This window comes from Simochromis diagramma, unplaced genomic scaffold, assembly GCF_900408965.1.
Source record: "Simochromis diagramma unplaced genomic scaffold, fSimDia1.1 OVJJ01000816.1, whole genome shotgun sequence".
In the NCBI taxonomy this organism is placed as follows: Eukaryota; Metazoa; Chordata; class Actinopteri; order Cichliformes; family Cichlidae; genus Simochromis; species Simochromis diagramma.
Window position 1 is genome coordinate 10,129,096 of NW_024386908.1, and position 23,223 is coordinate 10,152,318.

Genomic DNA, 23,223 nt, shown 5'->3' on the forward strand with positions numbered 1-23,223 from the left:
CCCTTTCAGTGAGCATTTTACCAGTTTAAACTGAAGTAAAGAATTTCAAAATGAATTGTTTTAATGAATTAAATGAAATGTTTTAATATCCAAATTTGAGCTGGCATGCTGGACATTCAAGCACTAAATGATTTTTCTGTTTAGAAATGCAACTAATGAACTGCAATTTGTCATCTTAATCAGAAAAATGATGATGTTCTTTACTATTTTTCATGTTTTTTTGTAAAAGAGTACATTTGAAAATTGGACAACAACAATAATTATATTTTAGCATTCAAAATATCATTTTGATTAAAGAGTTTGTGCATAATGGTGGATTAAGCATTACAAAAACATAACAAGTGGATTTAGTAATTGCCAATTGTTTTAATTTAGGTTAGCATAGAGCTTATAATGGTGGGCTGTAAAATACATTTAAGAGCTCTCTCTCCATATATATATATATATATATATATATATATATATATTAGGGGTGCAACGATACACAGAATTCACGGTTCGGTTCGGTTTGATACTTTGGTGTCACGGTTCGATATTTTTTCGATACAAAAAAAATGTTCATGCCTTTTTAATTTGTCATTTATTAAAATTATAAATATATATTTTAACTCAAAAGTACAGTTTTTAAATTTAATGTTGCTGAAACAAAAGTAATTTAAAAAAATAAATATATCTCAGGGCTCTCAAAATTTCAAAATCCCTGGTAGCCCTTCGGGCAGGGACTCTTCAGTTTTTGGTAGCCCAAAATAAATGTAAGTAGCCCGAATAAAAAAGAGAGCAATTTTTTGATTGATGTTTTGTTTCCTGTTTTGTTTCCTTTACAATATTATACATTAAAGTATAATATTGTAAAGGAAACAAAACATTAATCAAAAAATTGTTGAAAAACAAATTACAACATTGTATAAAAATTACAATCATCAACTCAAATACTTGGTTCTAATTGAACAGAAATTTCTATGAACTTGTAAGAACTGTGTAGGACATGAATCAGTCTGTGTCAGATCCTGAATTTGAAATTTCCGCTGAAGTCACGGGTAAGAGACAAGTGGAACCAAGATCTAGGCCATTTGCTTTTTGAAGTTTGCAAAGACTGCTAAATTTTGCCAGTGGTAGTTCACTCTTTGCAACATAGTACGCTGTTCTAAACAGATTTTTCAGGTTTATTTTTAGTATGTTATTTGCAATTGGTGTAATTCTGGGAAAGATATTGCAGACTGAGCAATAATGCATTTCTTGCATTTCTCATGGCTTCTAATGGGGGCCTTTCTTAAAATGACTGGTACCAGTAACAAAGGCGCTTGTCGACTCAGAAATCGAGAGAAAACCAACAACACACCCGGCAGAACATTATGTTATTTACACGGGTGCACATAAGTGGTCCGCATGTGCGCATTCGCTGTCAAAATAAAAGACGCGCACCAGATAAGAAGTTGCAACGCGCGTTTGCGTCCATATAAAAAGCACTGTTTTTGTCCGCTAGAGTGGGATTTTCACGGCACATTCTGCACCACATCTCTGTGCGTTCATCATTTGTTTGAAGCCAGCTCACCTCCTGCAACCACTTTTCCGAGAATACGTGCTTCTTTTGTGGTTCGGACTCCTTCTGACATTTCTTTGGAGGTAGAGGAACACCAAAGTAATTGCTTAAAGGAGCTTCTTCGACATCTTTAAGAGTTTTAAACAAATGTCTGTCCTCCTCCAGAAAATCTTATGTATGCAAACACGCGTTGCAACTTCATATCTTGTGCGCGTTTTTTTGGGGGGGTTTTTTTTGACAGCGAATGCGCACCTGCGGACCACTTATGTGCAGCCCCGGTTATATAGCTCGTCATATTGCAGCCACAGAAATTATTTTGTCCATGAAACCATAAAGCTGCACTTTCTTTTTGCCTTATAGTCTGATTTGTCATAACTTTTCCGTTTTGTGGTAAGCTTTTCTTTGGCTGTCACTTCTTCACCCTGACCTGTCTTATTTGGCTCAGCAGAACTAAAATATATATCCTGCTGATTTTACACACACACACATAACGGTCAGCAATTATCTGCGTGATCAACCTCTCATATGTTTAAGCTTGCTGCGGGAGATTTCACTTGTCATGTTTGCATAGTAAGCTAACGATTGATAAGACGATGTCAGAGGAATTGGTGCGCAAATTATCATCACTCACCAATCAGTGCTGTCGCTCTCTAGCGATTTTGCAAGCCCTGTATCTGATTGAGGAATCACTCATCTTTGGAAAAGAGGGTTTATTACAGAGAAATAGCTCTTTACAAAATAAAAGCTATACTACGCTTCTTCTGGGCTATATTCTCAGCAGCATATTGTAGCGGGTCAGGGCTGTTCGGGGTTCTGTTTGTACAGTTATGTTTTGTTTATGTTGCCATAGTGACGGGTGACGCCCTCTCGCTGCGACGGTGTGTCCTTCCGGGGTCAGAGGGCGCCCTGTGTGTTGTTGTTGTTGTTGTTGCTGTGCGGTTGCCACGCTGAGCAGTTAGCTAGCGGCAGTGTTCTTCTGCAGATGTCAATAAACGGCTGTGCTCCCTGGTTAGCTCACGGGAAGCAAGACCAAACGACACCTCCGTCTCCTCGTTGTCTGAGCTCGCCACATTGGTGTCAGAAGTGGGATGATGGTGGCACCCCATGTTCTGACCCGAGTGACTTTTCCCCCGCCGGTCGTGACCGGCCGGTGCGCCAAAAGAAGGCACCTGGACATTTGCAAAGTGAAAGCAAAAAACAAGCGCAAATTCAAACGCGATTTCAATATGTCACATATTGACAGTGGCTCACCGATGCCAATGACATAATTACCCAGCTACATTTCCGAAAGAATGCAAAAGCATTGACATATTTTTCCTTCCTACAATAGCCCGACGGGCAGGGCAGAGATAGATTTTGGTAGTACTACTGGAAAAATCGCTAGCCCCGGGACGTCGGGCTAGCGATTTTGCAAGCCCTGTGTTACAGGCATGGCCCTTTAAGGATGAAGCCTGATGGGAAATGTATTCGGGATGTGTGTAGCGGGACTGCCTGGTGTGTGTGTGTGAAGAGAGAGAGCGGAGAAGGGGAAAAAGTAACGGTTAGCTACAGAAGAGACGAAAAGAAAAGAAATAAAAGGAATATAATAACTCCCTCGACAGCCAGAGTTGTGTCGGCGATGCTCTGTGAGTAAACTGTTTCAGCCCACTGTACGCGGTGTTCGTGCCTTAGAGAAGAAATAAAGTTCGGTGAAGAAGTTTCCTACGCCTCCTTCGATCTTTTTGCTAGCGGAGTTGACCTGTATAGTAAGCTGTTGCCGGCTACGAGTCAGTTACGGAACCTTCAAGTAGCTGCCAGAGGTTTCCTTACTACGGTTCGGGGCCGCGGATCTGGCGCGGTAACACCTGTATCTGATTGAGGAATCACTCATCTTTGGAAAAGAGAGTTTATTACAGAGAAATGGCTCTTTCCAAAATAAAAGCTATACTATACGCTTCTTCTGGGCTATATTCTCAGCAGCATATTGTAGCGGGTCAGGGCTGTTCGGGGTTCTGTTTGTACAGTTATGTTTTGTTTATGTTGCCATAGTGACGGGTGACGCCCTCTCGCTGCGACGGTGTGTCCTTCCGGGGTCAGAGGGCGCCTTGTGTGTTGTTGTTGTTGTTGCTGTGCGGTTGCTGCGCTGAGCAGTTAGCTAGCGGCAGTGTTCTTCTGCAGATGTCAATAAACGGCTGTGCTCCCTGGCTAGCTCACGGGAAGCAAGACCAAACGACACCTCCGTCTCCTCGTTGTCTGGAGCTCGCCACATTGGTGTCAGAAGTGGGATGATGGTGGCACCCCATGTTCTGACCCGAGTGACCCCGGCCGGTGCGCCAAAAGAAGGCACCTGGACATTTGCAGGACTTTGTGTGGGGTAATGGGGTCGTCGGGGACGACTGACCCCTTAGGTGGGGGCTATGTAGCGGGTCAGGGCTGTTCGGGGTTCTGTTTGTACAGTTATGTTTTGTTTATGTTGCCATAGTGACGGGTGACGCCTTCTCGCTGAGACGGTGTGTCCTTCCGGGGTCAGAGGGCGCTCTGTGTGTTGTTGTTGCTGTGCGGTTGCCGCGCTGAGCAGTTAGCTAGCAGCAGTGTTCTTCTGCAGATGTCAATAAACGGCTGTGCTCCCTGGCTAGCTCACGGGAAGCAAGACCAAACGACACCTCCGTCTCCTCCTTGTCTGAGCTCGCCACAATATTAAACATATCAGGTCCCCATAAGGAGAATCATGTGCTAACGGCTGTCTAAATGACTCGGGTAAAGTTTGTAGCATGCATGCTTGTTGTTTTTGTCTGCTTCCACTTGTCTTTGCACTAGGATGATGTCGGCGTAAATGTGCAGTCATATTCGTTGTGTTCCCACTAGTGCTGTCAGTGTTAATCTCGTTGAAATGACGTTAACGCCACAACACAGCAAATCTCCGTTAACGAGCTACCCCTGCGTGGGGCTAGACGGCCAACAGCTAGCGCTAACACACTAGTTCCCACCCATGTAATTGAGCATTGCGTGGCACATCCAACATACTGTTTTACTTTAGTCCATGACGCGGTTACCTTCAGGGTCATATGTCACATGAAAACCAAAATAATTCCAAACGCCAGATCTGAATGAGGGTGGGGGAGGTTCAATTTGCCATGTTGCAAGGAGAGCTTAACTTCTGTCTCGCTTCTGTCTGTGTTGAACGCTCAGTGGATCTGCGCTCGACAGTGCAGCCTAGGCGGAGTAGTCGAACGCAGATTCACTGAGCGCTCAACACAGACAGCATCGTCAGAAGGAAAGTTGATAAAATAAATTACAAATTTTGTATTGTTCAATACATATGCGTACCGAACCGAAAGCACTGTATCAAACGGTTCAATATCGATACGAGTATCGTTGCACCCCTAAATATATATATATATATATATATATATATACACACACACACACACACACACACACGTCCTAGTAAATTAATTAGCCCCCACAGACTTCCATAGCATTCACTTTGAATGACTTCAATTCACATCACACTTTTAATTTGGAGCATTTAATTGACTCAGTGACTCATTCAAAATTATGTTTGAGCTTTTAATTTGATAAAGGCAATAAGGACCTTATTTCAAAGCAATTATTCAAAAGTAATAGAAAAACTGAATGACAAGTGCTCATCTTCAAACACTGAATTCTTTTTCTTTTTTTCCCTGTATCCTTATTTTCTGCCATGGTGTTGCCTCAGGGTGAGCCCGGCGAGCCAGGTCCTCCAGGTGCTCAGGGCATTCAGGGAATCCCTGGCAATCCAAGCATCCAGGGCCCCACAGGTCTTAGGGGTCTTCCAGGGGACCCAGGAGAGGCAGGTAGAGAGGTATGTCACCATACATTATCTTACAATGACCCTTAAACTCTTTTGAATGCCAATGCAATATAATAAATGAAATGATCTAACAAATGAAGTAATCTTCGAGAGAAGATTCATTCTCACAAAGATTCGAAATAATAATGATGAGGTATGATGTTTGTGTTGATATTAGGGCAGCCGAGGTAAAAGAGGGAAGAATGGTTCCCCAGGATCTCCTGGACCTCGAGGACCGCCAGGACCTCATGTATAGAAAACTTAACATATCATTTCTGTCTTTTAGGTTGTTTATTTCTATGCCAACCTTCTACGCTAAAAATCACTGCTTGTTACAATTTTGTTTTCCATTTTATACTTTTGTTTCTCTCTGTTTTATTGCTGGCTGAAAATGAGTCCAATTTCTTTTTGTACCACCTCATAGGGTATTCCTGGCATACCTGGAGAAAAAGGAGAAAAGGTAAGTACTAATATTATGCACAGTTGTGTAAGTCAAACTTAAAGGATGGTGTTATTGTTATTTTAACATAAATCTATTTGGCTCATACTACAATTATGCAGTTTTTGCCACTTCAGAAATGATCATTTTCCCTTCTTCATTTTACCAGGGTGACAGTATACCAGGTGAACCTGGTGAGAGAGGCGTAGTTGGCCTCCCAGGTAAAAGGGTAAGTTCCTTTTTACATATTTGACATTTGGTGACTATGTTGTTGGTGATGTTTAGACCAGACAGGAACTGTAGTTTTTAATCTTTTTATAATAACAAAAAATCAGCTTTGCCATGTTTGCTTATGCAGGAAAATGTTTCTTTTCAGGGTGACAAGGGCTCTCCAGGTGTTAAAGGAGCTCCTGGGCCCATAGTAAGCAACTTTTCAAAACCACACAATTGAGCATGAAGTTTTATATAAAACCCTTAGTGACATAGGAGAAAAAATACACTATCTTTCACCCTTCTTATAAAAACAGGGTCTTAAAGGACTGAGTGGGAGCAAAGGTGAAAAGGTGAGCTGTTGCCATGACTGATGAATCAATGATGTTTCTTGTCTTCGTCTTTTTTAAATCAATTTTCTGATTTTTTTTTTTTATTAGACGTCTTAGATTACAGCTAATGAGACTTTAATATAGAAAATTACATATATTTTATATTTAAAGGACTATAGCACCAAGTGCAAACTGAAAACTCTCTGTTGCACTTCATGCAAACGGCACTCAGGCTATGCTGCGTCCAGCTTACCAGGCTCTGAAATACAGTGAACTGAAATTGCTATCGTGTTGCTTGAAGCGCCTCAAAACAATGTGGCACAGTAGAGTCAAAAAGTATTATTTAAGTTGATGTGCATCTTTGTTTCTTATCGGCACTAGCACTGTTAACAATGTAACTACAGCAAGAGACACACAGTGTGCATATTAGGACATTCATGCATCCATCACTGTTGACTGCAGGGAGGATAGATGGACTCAGTTTATCTGCGACATAAGCATGTTGTAATAGAACAAGATAGCGAGCATATATATTTGCATAAGTACTCGCTGCTTTTATCTGTGCAACCAAAGCAGTGAAATGAGTGACTGGATGTTTTTCTCTTTACCCTGAGGATTTCTGTTAAACGAGTGCATGAAGCATGAAGCTGCTATAATTCTCAGGTGCCCGAACATCAATAAACAGCTGCTTGCGATTTATTTTTACTTGCACATGACTCACTGACATTAAGATGTGAATATTCTGCTCTATTACAGGCACATTTATGTTGCAATTGTAATTTCCCCTTTGTTTTTAAGTATCAGTGGGTACAGGCTGTGTTAAAAGTGGTGTCACTTGTTGGTCAGCCTGCATTCATATTTGTTTGTCTTCTCAGACAGTGTCGTAACTAAGGTTTTGCTGGATGATTTTATTATCTATGATGGTCATGTCAAAAACCAATAAAATCTCATCATGTTGTGCAGAACTAGCGTTCAACATATTTTATACTAGAACTACTACAATGTGCGTGCATTTTTCTTGTATTGAAATTGAAATCATCTTTTTTGAAAGTGGATTTAAAAATCATGTTTTGTTTTCTTTTAGGGAGATCGTGGATCACCTGGAGTCAAAGGAGAAAGGGTATAATGAGTTTGTCTTGCTCTGTGGTTAAACACATTGAAAAAATGTGTGTCAAACAAGACATATGTAAGATTTACAGCTTTATACAAAGGTTAAAGTTCCAGTAATACTCGTAATATAGATTTTTTCTTGTGCCTTTAAATCATAAATTCCGCAAACAAATAATCAAAGAATAAAGTTGTTCTTTAGATTACAGCTGTTGTTGGAACTTAATCCTTAATCCTTGTGAGAGTAACCTCTTCTGACTTTACAGCTTTGCATTTACTGTATCTGTGGATATACTGTCATATTAAAATTAAAGTACACCCTCTTTCAGTTCAAAGGTTTTATGTATACATAGATAGGCTTTATGTGTGTGGCTCCATACTGTAGTGGTTTACTCATTTGTTAAACAATGCAAAAGATCCCCAGTACAGGACCAGGAGGAAACACAAATCCCATGGGGGCTGCATCGGGAGGCCCATTGGGTGTAAAAATGTGCCAAATCATAATACACAGAGCCATCTCCTGCAGCATTCCCTGTGAATAAAAGAGCAGACAAAGAAACTTAGAAACTTAAAAATAATTAGTTCCTCAGCAGCTCTTAATATTATATAAATACAATTTCAGATGAACAGCAACACTTGAAATGTTACACTGTACCATTATTTATTTAACATATATTAACACATATTAAGCCAGACTGCAAAAGTAGTATGGGAAAAACCAACTATATTTGTTGAAGAACAGCTCTATTAATGTGTTGGCACAGCATTTGAGTCATGTTGAGGTCTGGACTTTTACTGAGCCATTGCAACACCTTGATTCTTTTCTTTTTCAGCACTTCTGTTGTAGATTTGCTGCTGTGCTTGGGATCATTGGCCTGGTGTATGACCCAGTTTTGGCCAACTGGGTAGCTGTTGGACAGATGGCCTCACAGTTGAATCTAGCCTATTTCTAGTCTATCTCTATTCGGTATACAACAGAGTTCATGGTTGACTCAATGACTGCAAGATACCTAGGTCCTGTAACTGCAAAACAATCCCAAATCCTTACCCCACCACCACCGTGCTTGACATGAATATGATGTTTTTGTGCTGAAGGCTGAAACTGAAAGAGGGTGTTCTTTATTTTTGAATGAGTTGTATTTACATTCGTTTCATACTGAGTGTACAACTGAATTTCTTTCTGCAGGGCAGTGTGCTTCAAATCCAAGGACCTCGTGGCTATAAGGGTTCCAAAGGACAGCCAGTGAGATCCCACTGACTTTTTTTCTATTACTCATTCCACTAAAATGAGTTTCAGTACAAAACATATTGAAACAACTCAAGCCATCTAACACATACACAATAAAAAGAGCTGAAAATATAAGCTGTAAGCTTAAAAAAATGTGTGAAATTACACAAAAGAGCTGAATAAATTAGCAATGAAGAAGTGTGCGGGCATTTTGTTTCAGGGTGAGCGAGGTTCACCTGGTTTTGACGGGGATAAAGGAGAAAAAGGCGAGGACGGTCCTCCTGGGGTCAAGGTAATGAATTCAGATACAACGTTGTTTAGAGTTTGGAAAAGTTTGCAGGTTACAGAGTGTAGTACCAATCATGTCTTGCTTAAAAACATCTAAAATCTAACTAATTAACTGTTTTTAAAAGGGTGTAAAAGGTAATGCGGGTATAAAAGGTGCAATGGGAAGATTTGGAGCACGGGGCCCGGTAGGACAAAAAGTAAGTAAGTTAGGCATCAGCATTAGTTCAAACACTCATTTCTGGCAGCTCTGTGTGTGAAATTGTCATGATTGTCTGCAGGGAGATCCAGGAGATCCTGGAGTCAATGGAGTGGTGGTACTGACGTCTACGACATTTAAAGCCAATATTCAGTATTAATTTAAGATGTGATCAAGTGAGATAATAACAATTTAATTTGATTCAAGGGTCGCAATGGGGCTGATGGGCTGGATGGAGCCAAAGGGGATAAAGGAGACAATGGACTCCAAGGACAACAGGGTAATCAGGTACTCTAATGAGCAGTTTATAACTACTGACAGCACCTTTGATTTCTAAACATTCAAATGCAGGTAATTTAGTTTGTCATTCTTTTATTTTTTTCCATAGGGTGATCCAGGAGAACCTGGCTTACCAGGAGAAAAAGGGGAGAAAGGGGAGAAGGTGAAGAATTTCCATTTTCTCATTGATTACTTTTTCCTAATTTGTCACCTGCTTGTGTATCTGTGTTTTAATGAATTAAGTGATGTGTTTCATGCTTTTACAGGGTTTCAGAGGTTTTCCTGGGCGCACTGGGAGCCTTGGCCTGAATGGAGAAAAGGTTATCCCTTAATTTGATTCTTATTAGATTAGCGAGCTGTGTTGGGTTATGTAGCGGTGCTATGTGAAAAACTTTCTATGCATACTCCATATATGTCCCTGCAAAACAGGGAGATATGGGGTTACCTGGCACCCCGGGCATACCTGGACTGAATGGGGTCACGGGACGCAAGGTGAGCGTTTAAGTGTGCCTTTATTTCCCCTACTAATTTCCCAAGCACACACACACGCACACACACACACACACACACACACACACACACACACACACACACACACACACACACACAAATCAGTTACTGTTTCTCATTTTGTGAAATGTTAGGGAGACAAGGGAGAAGGGGGGATCAATGGTGTTGATGGTGATCTTGGAGTGAAAGGGGAAAAGGTTTGTCAATTCAAAGCCATATGACCTGTGATTTTTTTTATCCTAGAGTTTATTTTTATATCCTATTAAAAGATTGTGAAATCTGTTTATATTTATATAATTATGTAGCTTTACAGTGGTTTAGCCACTGTGATCAAATGTTTCTTTTAATGAATTCAGGGTGCAGCAGGTTTCCCAGGTTTCCCAGGTTTCAAGGGGTCAGCAGGAAGTCCAGGAAGGGATGGTGATATGGGACCACCGGGGCCGCCAGGGCCTCAAGGAGACAAAGGGCCTAAGGTACACTATACCCAACTTTTTAGGTACTTGTACTTGCTGATGAAACACAGGCTCATTATCAATAACACAGTCTAATTATCTCCAAGATACCTGCTGTTCCCCTGATCACGACTTCATTATATCATGATAACAAATTAAAAGCAGTCTAGCGCTGTCTTTACTTTTCCAAGCACCTATTCACAAGTTACGTGTGTCATCAGTACCGTCATACAGAATTGTCACTTTTGTCTTTTAGAAATGTGATATTCATGAGATGCCCTCTACAAGCTGTCATCACACAATATTGGGGCCAAAAGTTAGAACTTATCAACAGATATTAACTTTTTATTTCAAGACTGGCACGCATTAGTGGAGTAGTTGATCACTACTTTAATGGGGTATGTTTTTACTCAACACTGAGCATGAAGGCTACAGTCTTTAACTAAATGATGCAGTCACAATATAGTCACGTAACAAAAACTTGTCTTGGCAGCACTAAAAAGCCATGGGGCTAAATTAGAGGCTCCAGACATAAAGGCACAAATACGCAATGAAGTATGCAGTTGAGGGAAACATATTTCTATAAGTATATGCCCTATCAGAGTCTTATAATGTATATGTTTTTTTAATTTAGCAGGTTCACTAAATTGGTAGTCCATTTATAGGAAAGAACGGGCACCTGTGCGTACATAGCTTATATCACTTACTCAAAAATACATTTTTGAACTTTAAAGCCCAACAAGAGAAGACTAAATATGTGACAGAACACAATGAGCAGGAGCTGAATTGATTACAGTCATCACCGTGTCTTTGTAAGAGAGTGGCACCAGCAGTGGATACAGCAGAGACATGTCCTCAATTAAAACACACACACACACACACACACTGAGAGATCTATTTCTGTCTGCAGCTTTCAAGTAATATCTTACTCAATTAGCTCCTTTCAGCTACAATTACTAGACTCTCAGTGTTGACAGAGAGTGGCTGGAAACCTCTAATGAGGATATTCCAAGGATGTGCCTAATTGGTCTGTCTTTCATATTGTTTAGAAGTGAGTGATGAGGTGTGCTGCTATGGACATATTTTCTTGTTGTTGATGATTTAGAGGTGTTGTATTTAAAAATATGTATTTTCCCTGTGTGCACTTGCATTTTTTGGTCAAACAGGGGGAGAGGGGTAAAAGAGGCAGATCAAAGAAGTGTCAGAGTGGAGCACCAGGGACACCAGGACACAGAGGAGAAAATGTGAGACACACAGCACTCGCATCTCTACACAGCTTTCTTCGAGCACACTTGTAATTCAGAAACATCCCTTCATCTATACTATTTCCTGTAACTTTCACAGAGCTAAAGTATTGAATTTGCTTTATATTCATAATAAACAACATAAATATTCATTTAAAAGTACACCATCCACATTGCTGCTGGCAAGGACTGGTGGTACAGGGTCCGTGTGTTTCTCCTGCCAGAATCTGTGTTTAGTACTTTTGGCTAAACTTGGGAGGCAAAAATAAAACACAATGCTGAAGTACTAGTAAGGAAAACAGGTTGCTTAGAAGACGGGGATGAGGTCTGCGATGGTTGTTGTCCTCAAAGAGATTTCGGTGCATAAAGATGGCAATTAAACAGCAATAAGACAGAGTCGGTCTGCTATCAGTTTGCAGTTGAATGCGTCAAGCATCTGTTTCTGATAATATGCCGATTAAGTGTGATAAATTGGGGAAAATGGCAAATCTGTTGCCATCTGTTGCAAATCTGTTGCTGTCTACATCCACAGAAATTCACATTAAACAGAAATTCACATTTACTTCTTCCATTCAGAGTCGAATAAAAACCTCAGATCTGAAACAGAAATTCCTCCACAAATAGTGACGTAGCTGTTGCAGTACGGTAATTTAACTGCAAAATGACATAGGCACTCAGCAAAATCGCTGAAAAGTTACATTCACCGATGCAGACTGACTCTGATTACTGTCAATCTGATTATGTTTTTAAATTACATGATAGATACAGTCCCGATCAGAAGTTTAAGACCACTTGAAAAATGGCAAAAAAAAATCATATTTTGCATGGTTGGATCTTAACAAGAAGAAATGGGAGTGAGACAAAAAACGCTTAAATTGAAACAGGCTGTTTTACAGCTGATCAAAAGTTTAGGACCACGTGCTTTTAAAAGGCCAAATCTGTGCAAAAATGTGGGTTCATTGTCATTTTTTGTCAGGTAGTCACACAGTCATGACGTTCTGATGGCATTTCCTTTTTGAATGTGGTCGGGTTGTTGAACTGCATAAGCAGGGTCTCTCACAGCGCACCATCACTGCTGAGGTGGGACGCAGTAAGACAGTCATTTGGAATTTCTTAAATGATCCTGGGGGTTATGGAACAAAAGAGTAAAGTGGAAAACCTGAAAATAATTTCACCAGCAATGAGCTGGAGAATCTAACTGGCTGTCCGTCAAGACACTGGACAATCCTCGAACCAAATTAAGGCTGTTACTGGTGCTGACTACAGCCCCATAACCATCAGACGGCATCTGAGACTGAAGGGCTTCTTGGCTGTCTTGAAAGGCCTCGTCTCCTTGAACGCAACAGAAATGATCCTTTGGACTTTGCAAGAGAGCACCAAACATGGGACACTGAAAGGGGGAAGAAAGTTTTATTCTCTAATGAGAAAGAATTTAACATTGATGATACTGGCGTGACAAGCAGATCCCACCTGAGATATTGTCTACGTGCCACAGTGGAGGGGGGCGCCATAATGGCCTGAGGTGCTTTTTCCTTCAGTGGAACAATGGGGCGTCAGGAGGTGCAGGGGCATCAAACACTATAGTCGCTGGCTATGTCCAGATGTTGCAGAGAGCATCCGTCATGACTGAGGGCCCTCGTCTGCGTGGTAACGACTGGGTTTTTCAACAGGACAACACTACAGTACACAATGCCTGCAGGACAAGGGACTTCTTCCAGGAGAATAGCATCACTCTTTTGGACCATCCTGTGTGTTCCCCTGATCTAAATCCAAATAAGAACCTTTGGGGATGGATGACAAGATGAATGGACACCAGCTCCATCGAGTAGATGCCCCTCATGCGGCCGTCTTCACTGCTTGCATTTTCCACTCACCTCATGGAAACACTTGCATCAAGCATGCCACAACAAATTTTTGAAGTGATCAACAATAATGGTGGAACTACTCATTACTGAGTTCATGTTTTGAACTTTGATTTCTGTTTTGGGGGGGTGTTACAGGTTGTTTTTGGAGGTGTGGTCCTAAACTTTTGATCAGCTGTAAAACAGCCTATTTCAGTTTAAGCATTGTTTTCGATAAATTGCATGCTCAAAAAAATGTTTTGTCTCACTCCCGTTTCTTCTTGTTGCATGTTGAAGCTCTACTTGGAACCTTGTTAAGATCCAACCATGCAAAATGTGATATTTTTTTTGCCATTTTTCAAGTGGTCTTAAACTTCTGATCAGGACTGTATTTGCAACCCTTCAACAATCTGTTTGAGAATGATTGAGTTAATGCAAGTCAGACTGGGATTGTTTGGAGACAGGTTACCTCCCTCAACGTGTGCAATCACCTTGAACATGGACAACCAGTTGGTTGCTGCAACTACTTGTAGTTGGTTACAGTTTGTCTTTGTATTTTTACTCTAGTGTGACAGAGTCATTAGAAATGTTTAATTTAAATGAAATTATTTAAAATGCATTACACACATTATTGGCTGCCTGAAGATATTTTTCTGGTCACCAAGAAAATATTATCTCTTCTTTAAGATATTTTCTTGTTTGGTCTCCAAAACAGATCCAGCCCACATTAGAGATTAAAAGATGCTCAAGGCTCTGTTTAGATGTGGTGGATTGAAGAGTTGTCTGTTTGCCACTAATGAGTAATCCCTTTGATGTTGCACATTGTTTTTTGATACATTGATAATGTAAAAGTGTGGCTAATTATTTAGTTTTAGTTTAGTTCTGTTGCGCCTTTATTTTGCACAGCATTAAAAGTATTGCAGGTCTGTCTGCAAGAGACTTTTGATAGTCATACTCAGTAGCTAAATAAACACATCCCATCCAACAGTGTTCTTTTAAAAGCTCTGTCCCAAAGGCACTAATATCTTGGCTATCTTACTAAACTTCGTTTTGAGGGTATTATGTCTATGTAGTCCTTTGCAAATACCATGATACCATTACATAGAGCAATTAATGACACACCAAATCAGCTGAATAACATTAGCTGTGTTAGCAAACTGCAACATGCAGATTTCAGACTTCAAAAATCACCAGTAGTAACAGACCTTTTTGCCTAATCATACCTCTACTTTTTTTTTTTTTAAATGGTCACAGTTAAAACACTCTTGTTCCAGTGTTTGAACTCTCATGTATTCTGTGCACAAGCTCAAATAAATGGTTTAGCATTGACAGTAAATGTCACTTTTTGTTTATATTTAAAGAACTAGAGCCCTGTGCAAACTGGGTTTTTTTTAAACACATGCAAAACACACAGCAATAGAACAATCAAGAGATTTAAGTATTTTGATTTGATTTTAACAATTGGCTTGTGACCTCATATTTAAGGGCACTATATTCTCTCTCACGGATGTTTTCAGTTCTGAGCCTTGTAGTCTCCAGATCTGTATTTTTGTATTTCATGTGTTCACCAAAATAAAACACGATTGCTGCGATGTTCACTTCTGTAAGTGGACATTGTGTTAACACACACCTGAATGCTTTCAGTCTGGCACACCACTAAAAACCTTTTAATAGAGGTGGTCACACTTGCTGTGAAAACTTTCCTTTTCACATGACTTTTAGTCCTTGTTAGATCTAAAAGGTGTAATAAGCCAAAATAAGTGAAATTACCTGCATGGCTGCCTTCTCCTTAACTGAATATTGTGTACATGTTAACTTGAGAGAAGTGTGGGTCCAAATATGTTGTTGTGTCTCATCACTTTTCAGTGCAAATGTCAGTAAAATGTCTGAATCTGTCATCCAATATAAATATAATATGTAAATATCTTTTCCTTTTAGGGTAAAGTTGGTATTGAAGGAGCAAAAGGGGAGAAAGGAGAGCCTGGACTCTCAGTACGTCTTAGCACGCTTGCACACACACGTGACAAAAGGCTAAAAACTGACTTGTCATTTAAATTATTCACATTCTTGCATTTCTTCGTTTCAAGGCTGAAGAAGTGAAGGAGCTAGTCAACCAGGAGGTGGTAGAAAAGTGCGGTAAGAGTGTGCTTGTGCGCACGTGTTATTCGTTTGTACATTTTCAACCTCCTACAGTACGTGCACTTGTACTTCATCCATGAGTGAATAAACGTGTGCCTCTAGATAGGCCTGCATATTGCGAACGCGTGCTTGTTTGTTGTAGAGCTCCCGTGGCAGCAGCATGGCACCCGTGTGTGTTCAGCCATCTGTTATGTTCTCTCAGAGGAACACGCATCATGGTGCCAGCAACAGCAGAGCCATTCACAAACACAAGACAGCCATTAAGTAGAACGCCTCACCCAGATTCCACGGCACATTCACGATATTTGGAGGCTGATTGTCTGCAACACACCTTTTTCACTGAAGACATTTTGGCATGCCGCATGTGTACATGGAAAGATAGAATGAAAGCTCTGTGACTCAAACCACAATTTGAGATGATCTTAAATTAAACTCAATTTAACTGAATTTATTGTATAATATCTAGACTACATTTTGCATCCTTGACAAGGATTGGATTTTCCTGCTGCCTATTAGTAACGGTAACACAGGTTTGCCTCTCAGACATGCTAATTACCCACAAGTGGTTGATGTAAAAATATAGTCTCATTTGCTTAAATATTATTTAATTTTTGTATGCGATAACAGAAAAGGAACAGTCTATTGATTTATGAAGTGTTCCAAGTATAATCTGTGAATAGATAGTGTGTTTTTTTATGTGTTTGTTTTCTTGTTTCCTGCTGTTTGTCTTTATTAAACAATAGCACTCCCACATATTCATAGGAACACTTTACAGGGAAATAAAGTATAAACTAATAAATAAAGTGAGCTGAAGGAAATAAAAGAATGAAAGAAAATATTTTAAATACTTAAATACTAGTTAAACTATGGTATTATGACTAATTTAATTACTTAAATTTGATGCATGACAAATATATACAGTACTGTGCAAAAACCTTGTGCCAGCCCTCATTTCTTTATACTTTGCTTCCAAGGAGCCAGACTTGCTTGTAATTGTTTCAAAGTCCTTGTGAGCGATAGTTCTCCAGGCTGTCCATTTGCTGCTTCATCACTCATTTTCAGTTCAGTCCTTGACCATTTTGAAAGAAATTCTTTTTCTAAGTCAGCTACTTCACAGTGAACTGTAAATTATCCAAACATAAAAAAGATAAAAGTATTTCTGCCCCAACAAGATGATTCCCAAAGAGGTGTTAGCCATTTCCCATTTTCCTAGCAAAAAAAGAAGTCATGCTGTTTTTATCACTGCAGGATTGGAATACAAGTTCATGGTAAAATCTGTTGACCCAGATGCAACAACTGCAGTGACTAAGAATGAAAATGACCAAAAAGACGTTGTGAAATCTATCACCCATGACCTGCATGAACAAAGTATGGAAGAAAACATGGCAGACAACATGGGAGAAGGGCACCCACAAAACCAGACTGGTAAGAAACACAAGTAGCTGTTTGCAGGGTCAGCGCCTCTGGCCAAACACACAGATGCCTTAGATAGCGTGTGACCAAGTGTCTGGCTAAATAGCTGCATATATCAACCTTATGTGTAGCAGCTGTGATGCAGGCAATTAAAATGTGCTGTGTCCTGACAAGGACAAAGAAAACAAGCCTGCCTACATGTCTCTGATACTGTATCCATTCTTTAGTTAAACATTAAGGTAAAAGCACCACTGAACATGCTGAACATGTCTGATTAAAGGTGATGTGATTAGGTAATATTTCTTTATGTGCCAGGTCTGTGCCTTTTTTTTTTTTTTTTAACTTTTAGGACATCTACAAGTGATGCAAATATCCCAGAACTGCAACATACTCAGTTCAGACACATCTAGAGATCTGTGTTGTGATGCCATACCAGCTTACTTTTTCCATTTTTTCTTGTCAGTCTCACCACTGTGAGTGCTCTCCCAAAAAAGGCTATGCAATGGACAGAAAAGGAAACCAAAACGTAGTAATTATTAAATAGAGTGCTATTACAGGGAAGCCACAAAGTTAAACCAAAGGTCAGCTTGTACCAGCAATCTCACATGCCGTGATGCTTATTAGCTAATACAGCCACGGGCAGAAATTGCTTTCTGCATCCCAAATTATTGTAATTCTTGCTTCAGGTACATAAACCAGACAGCTGATCAAAGTACAAGGCTGTCATTGCCCTGCGTCAATGTCAACTGGTTTATTTATTCATTTAAATCATTAAATATAGTACTCATCTGTTCCCCAAATAATGATTGTACAAGTACAGCTCAGGATTCACACCTAAATAAATATGGTGTTTATGTTCACTTGTTTTGTTGCACGAAATCTGATGTTTTACAACAAATAATTAAGATGGACAATATTCCTCTAGCGGATACTTACATAAACTTATAAACCTCACGTGAATAGCTCTTCTTATCTGTCCTGAAATGCTAGATTGTGAGCACTCAATGGATAAAATTCTTCACAAGGAATGAAGCATCTTTTTGTAAAAAAAAAAAAAATACCCAAGAATGAAGGATTTTCTTCACATGTGGGCTAAATATTTTATTACTTTTGTAGTACAAACATTTAAAACTTTCGACTGGTATGCAGATGTCTAGAAGAGTGGGTAGTGGATGTTTTGTTTTCATGAGAGGATGCCCAAGGAGTGAAAACGTGTAAGGACAGCAAGACAGTGCCGAGGTGTGCAGTTGGAGTGACAGATGGGTTCAAAGTGGGGATGGGATTACATCAGGGATCGGCTCTGAGCCACTTCTTGTTTGCAGCGGTGATGGAAAGCTTAACAGATGAGGTCAGGCAGGAGTCTCCGTGGACTATGATGTTCAATGACGACATTGTGATCTGTAATGAGAGTGGGGAGTAGGTGGAAGAGAGCCTGGAGAGGTGGAGGTATGCTCTTAAGAGAAGAGTGATGAACGTCACTTGAAGCGAGACAGAATACATGTGTGTGAATGAGAGGAAGACAGATATAACAGTGAAGTGATAGTGAAGATTGGTGAGTTTAAAATAACTGGGGTCAGCCATCCAAACTCAGTAGAAGTGCACAAGAGAGGTGAAGAAGAAAGTGCAGACAAAGTGGAGTGGGTGGAGATGAGTGCCAGGGGTGATTTGTTGCAGCAAGACTGAAAGGGAAGGTTTACAAGACGGTAGTGAGACCTGCTGTAAGCTGGAGGTGACAGAGTTGAAGATGTTAAGATTTTTTAGGAAGGGACCAGGATGGACAAGATTAGAGATGGGTACATCAGAGGGACAGCTCAGGCTGAGCAGTTCGAAGACAAAGTTGGCAGGCTGAGATGGTTTTGGACATGCGCAGAGGAGGGATAGAGCACATACCAGACAAAAGATACTGAAGAAAGAGGAACAGAGGAAGTCCATAGAGGAGGTTCATGGAGTGTAGTGAAGGAGAACATGCAGAAGATTGGTGTCACACAAAAAGTTGCTCGGTGAAATGGAGGCAGATGCTCCACTGGTATTTTTGTATTTTGGTATTATTGAGTTTACTTGTGATTTAAATTTCATGTGTATTTATAATCAGGGGGTTAGCTTGTGCTTGATTTCTTTAAAAGCCTCCTTTTTATGAAATCCACGTGCAAAAATCATTTGTTGTGATGAAGAATTCCTTTATGTAAGCGTCTCTCTCAGAACTGAGTGTTTATTGTTCACTTTCTGAATATAGTAAAACCCTACATTAGTGATGTTGTTTGATAAATCCAGATGAAGGGAAAGCAATACAGCAGGCCTTGTAGAACAAAAAGCTGAAGTGCTTCAAAGTTTGTTCCAGCTCTATCAATAATTTTTTAATGATACTTTTGGATTTCCCCTTTTATCGCTTAGCTTTAATGATAGCAGGATATGAATTCCCTCAAAAGTTTGTACTTTATAGTTGGCACGAAAAACAGAAAGTTGATGATCGGAAGGTCCAGAACTGTTTCTCGCTAATTTGCTGGATGAGCTAAAATGTCACTGGCACTCGCAATGTCCAGTGAAGGTGGTTCTTTATTGTGTATCAGTAATTGCTTTTGTTTCTGGCTTCAGATACTCATGATGGAGGGACTGTGGAGTGGGGACAAAGGAAGAAGAGAAGGGTATATGGAAGAAACACAGCAAGTGAGTTACCAAGAAAACTGATGTTGTTTGTGTCTATTTCCCTCCTCTCTTGTTCCCTTTATTTGCTTTGTGTATCAAAACAAAATTATAAATTTGATGTCACTCAACACCCTTTTCATAGTAAAGACACTCGAGCTTTTTGAATGTTTTCACATAGACCTGGGAGAACCTGGGAGAAATATTAGCTTCCACAACAAGTTTTCAGTCATTTCAAAATACCTTTTTATCTGTTTTATTTCCCAGGGGTTGGATCGGTTACAGAAGGAAAATAAAGTTTAAGTTACAGCTAGGGTTGTCGCAACAGACACTGTATGATTAATATGGCTACAATTTGCACTAATAATCAGTTATAACAATAAATTTAAAAAGAAATAGTAATCATTATCAGTTACACTGTCCTTTATCGTCAGCACTAGTAGCTAAATAAACTGTATCCGGTCTTTAAGTGATGACGTGATGAATCCTGCTTCTGGGCCCAAACTACCCTGCGTTTAACAAGGCTGTTGTGTATTTAACATGCTTTGTATCTTGTTCTATTTAATCTCAAAAAGCCCCTAAAAACAGTCAGTGATCACTATCGGCCTCTCTTGGTTTTTATTACCGCTATTCATTTTAAAGCTCAGTTTTTAAAACCTTACATGTAACTACAGCCCAGCCCATGCAGCAGTATATTAATGACTAACCTCGTATTGTGGATGGATGATCTCAGTTGCTCTCCCGAGTCCCAACTGAAGTTTGGTCCGTTTATAGCATCCTGCCATGCGATTGCATTTGTCTCTGACCATCGAGAATCCTCATGTTAACTTTTGAGTGGAAAAGAGTTAGAGTTCCTCCTCAAGCTTCACTGTTTATATTATGCTAACATAGCTGTGTCGCTAGCAATCACGTAGCACATCATTATATACCAGCTAGCCAAACTTCAGTAACCCTAAAAACATCACTGCTGTTTAGTTTTCTGTCTCCATTTATGTTGGAAGTGATAGCAGAGCTGTGCATCTTAATTTGTTTCCAAAACCCTGCAGTCAGGACATGCTATATTATGTTTAGATGGAAACTAGCGAGCTAACTCCCTGCAAACGTCTAACTCCGTTAAATGTCATAAATTCTGTTTTCATGGATGCCTGGATGTTAAACTTAATTGTTACACCTGGTAGAGCAGAACGCTGATCATTTTATTACAGATGAAAGAATTTAGACAGTTTTTCAGCTCTCAGTGAGGCCGCAGTGATCGTTTGACTTATGGACCTGCAGCAGAGTTTGGGCCCGGATATAAAAGATGGATGTTTTAGGCAATCTTGGAATCTGCAGTTGTTTACAAATGGCTCCAAGAGATTCTCCTTATTAGATCTTCATTGAGTTCCTTGGACTTTCCCATTGTTAGTATTGATCAGTCCAATCAGTAGTGTCAAACAAATCCTTTTTTAAGCAGGGAAAACTACCAGTTGTAGTCAATCGTGATGACAACAGAGAATTTAACTGGCCTTGGCTTTGTCAAGTTAAGACATTGTAGAACTTATCACTTATTTAAAGATTTAAGTGAGTATATGTATATATTTGATCCTGCATGTATACTTTGATCCCTGCCTGGATGACAGAAAAATCCAAGCTAAATTCAAATGTGTGTGTGAACTTCTGACCATAACTGTAGTTAAAGTGAGTATACACTCAACAAAACATATTCTCTGCACTTTGTTGAGAATCTAACACTTGTGAAAATAGAGCAGGGGTGGGGAAAGTCCAGGCCTCGAGTGCCGGTGTCTTGCAGGTTTTAGATGTGTCTTTGATCCAACACAGCTGATTTAAATGGCTAAAGTATCTCCTCAACATGTCTTGAAGTTCACCAGAGGTTTGGTAATGAACTAGACACTTGATTCAGATCTGCTGACCCTGGGTGATATCTAAAACCTGCAGGACACTGGCCCTTGAGGCCTGGAGTTCCCCCACCCCTGAAGTAGAGTGACTCCACAGCATGTCAGTTTGAAGGGCAGCTTTACGCTTTTCCTCATCTAACTGTTCTTTCATTAACAGACCGCTGCCTGGAGCCGATGTCAGAAGGAGCCTGTTCAGACTATTCTCTGGTCTGGTACTTCCACGCCCGATCGGGGGAATGCAGACCGTTTGTTTACGGGGGCTGTGGTGGCAACCAAAACAGATTCTCCTCCAGACATGAGTGCGAGGAATGGTGTGAGGCGGAGAGTCGAGTTGTGGGGGGACCAATCAGATCGCGCAGGGAATAATCCTTCAAACAGTTAATCCAGTGACTGAAAAAAAATCCTGCTTTGAAGAGATTTTTGGTTATACAATATGAATGTGCGGATACTATAGATGCTATAAAAAAAATGTACACCTCCACAGCCGCAGAGCCTTGGAGACTGAGCCAGCAACCCCCAAACAAGATGCTTAATTTTGTACATAACTGTGTAAAATGTTATTGTTTTTGCATTTTGCATTGCTCTTATTTATATATTTTAACAGATGTTTTTCAATTTGTTATATATGGATAATGGGATGCGATGTAGTCTAAATGTGAATGATTTTTTTCTTAATTTCACATAACATCTGCACATGTAAGTATGTTTTCTTGCAGCTGTGTTACTAAAATAGACTGACATTGACAAAGATTTTGAATGTAAACGTGCCAAAAATAAACATTACTGGAAAAAAAAAATCTTAAATCCACCTCACGATTTGTCTTTTTCATGCCAGCCTCTTTCATTTTCCAGCTCGCTATAGCGTATCTCTTTATATAACTGTCACCTTTCTTATGTTTTGTCAATCGCCCTACATCCTGTGTGGTGCAGAAATGAGAAGCTGATAGCTGACTGCCTGCTGACTCCTCCACCACTACATATGTTTCTTTGGCAGGGGGTGTTATGGGTCAGGCTGGGAGCCAGATGAGGGGCCAACAGGGGCCCAGTGTGGGAGCTCACGCAGGGACTGTTTTAGAGGACTCTCCATCAGACCGACTCAGCAGTAGCTGGGGATTCCTGTGTGGGTGTTGATGAGGGGGCAGCACGCATTGAAGTTTTTTGGTTGTTGTTTTTTTCTCTTCTGGCAGTGTGACAGATGAAAATGCACGACACATTTTAGGCTCTCAAGTTGCCAGGTTGTTGCTCCTCGGTTCTTTCATATCTCTAATCTGTTTTTCAGGTTGGTTTGTAAAAATAGTGTTTTTCAAGTTGACAGAGGAGACAAGCCCCAAGAGGCTTCCTTCATATTAGTCACGATTCTGTACTCTGATGTACACCCACACGCAAAGATGCTTGATATGTCTACTTGATATTTTTAGACATAAAGAAATCTCATTATAAAATTAAAAATGTTTAATTTAAGCACAAGGCAAAAGAAATATTAAAAGTTTCTTAAAGCATAAGCTTAATTTCATATTTAATAGTTTCAAGTTGCCATTTTTTTCTTGTAGATTTTGCTAAACTCTTATGTAGACATTTACACTTTTTGAACCAATCCAGTTATAAAGGGACAAATAGAGATGAGGAAAAATAAACAACTTGCTTTGCAAAGACACATGC

At 39.9% G+C, this 23,223-nt stretch overlaps 2 protein-coding genes and 1 long non-coding RNA gene across 10 annotated transcripts in view; all 3 read left to right on the forward strand.

Moving 5' to 3' along the window:
- col7a1l (collagen type VII alpha 1-like) overlaps positions 1 to 5,349 on the forward strand; it is a 60,128-nt gene extending 54,779 nt beyond the window's left edge. For all 7 annotated transcript variants that reach the window (XM_040035354.1, XM_040035351.1, XM_040035355.1 and 4 more), the window contains one exon: positions 5,238 to 5,349. In XM_040035354.1, coding sequence (XP_039891288.1) covers positions 5,238 to 5,242 — 5 coding nt within the window. In that variant the 3' untranslated portion in view covers positions 5,243 to 5,349. The remainder of the gene's footprint in view (positions 1 to 5,237) is intronic.
- Positions 5,350 to 5,611: 262 nt separating this feature from the next.
- Positions 5,612 to 6,192, forward strand: LOC120735746. Its single transcript, XR_005696347.1, has 3 exons — positions 5,612 to 5,811; positions 5,960 to 6,019; positions 6,167 to 6,192. It is a non-coding gene; the product is annotated as an uncharacterized LOC120735746 (long non-coding RNA).
- A 1,267-nt stretch (positions 6,193 to 7,459) lies between these two features.
- On the forward strand, positions 7,460 to 22,985 carry si:dkey-117n7.5 (uncharacterized protein LOC559444 homolog). 2 transcript variants are annotated; one of them, XM_040035364.1, is made up of 16 exons: positions 7,460 to 8,682; positions 8,888 to 8,959; positions 9,081 to 9,152; positions 9,234 to 9,269; positions 9,359 to 9,439; positions 9,540 to 9,593; positions 9,697 to 9,750; positions 9,860 to 9,922; positions 10,075 to 10,137; positions 10,297 to 10,413; positions 11,559 to 11,636; positions 15,416 to 15,469; positions 15,565 to 15,613; positions 16,865 to 17,041; positions 19,622 to 19,693; positions 21,722 to 22,985. In XM_040035364.1, exons 1-16 carry the CDS (start codon positions 8,569 to 8,571, stop codon positions 21,928 to 21,930), a joined length of 1,365 nt encoding a protein of 454 aa, XP_039891298.1. In that variant the 5' UTR covers positions 7,460 to 8,568; the 3' UTR covers positions 21,931 to 22,985. The 2 variants fall into 2 exon arrangements, with proteins under 2 accessions (XP_039891298.1, XP_039891299.1); XM_040035365.1 differs by having other exon boundaries at positions 8,568 to 8,959.
- The last annotated feature ends 238 nt before the right edge of the window (positions 22,986 to 23,223 follow it).

Bases quoted from the DNA above. Each gene is read 5' to 3' on its own strand.
- si:dkey-117n7.5 (XM_040035364.1), top strand. From the start codon at position 8,569: ATGAGTTGTATTTACATTCGTTTCATACTGAGTGTACAACTGAATTTC. The intron at 11,637-15,415 runs GTGAGACACACA...TTTTCCTTTTAG, and splicing joins CAGGACACAGAGGAGAAAAT to GGTAAAGTTGGTATTGAAGG. The intron at 17,042-19,621 runs GTAAGAAACACA...TTCTGGCTTCAG, and splicing joins GCACCCACAAAACCAGACTG to ATACTCATGATGGAGGGACT.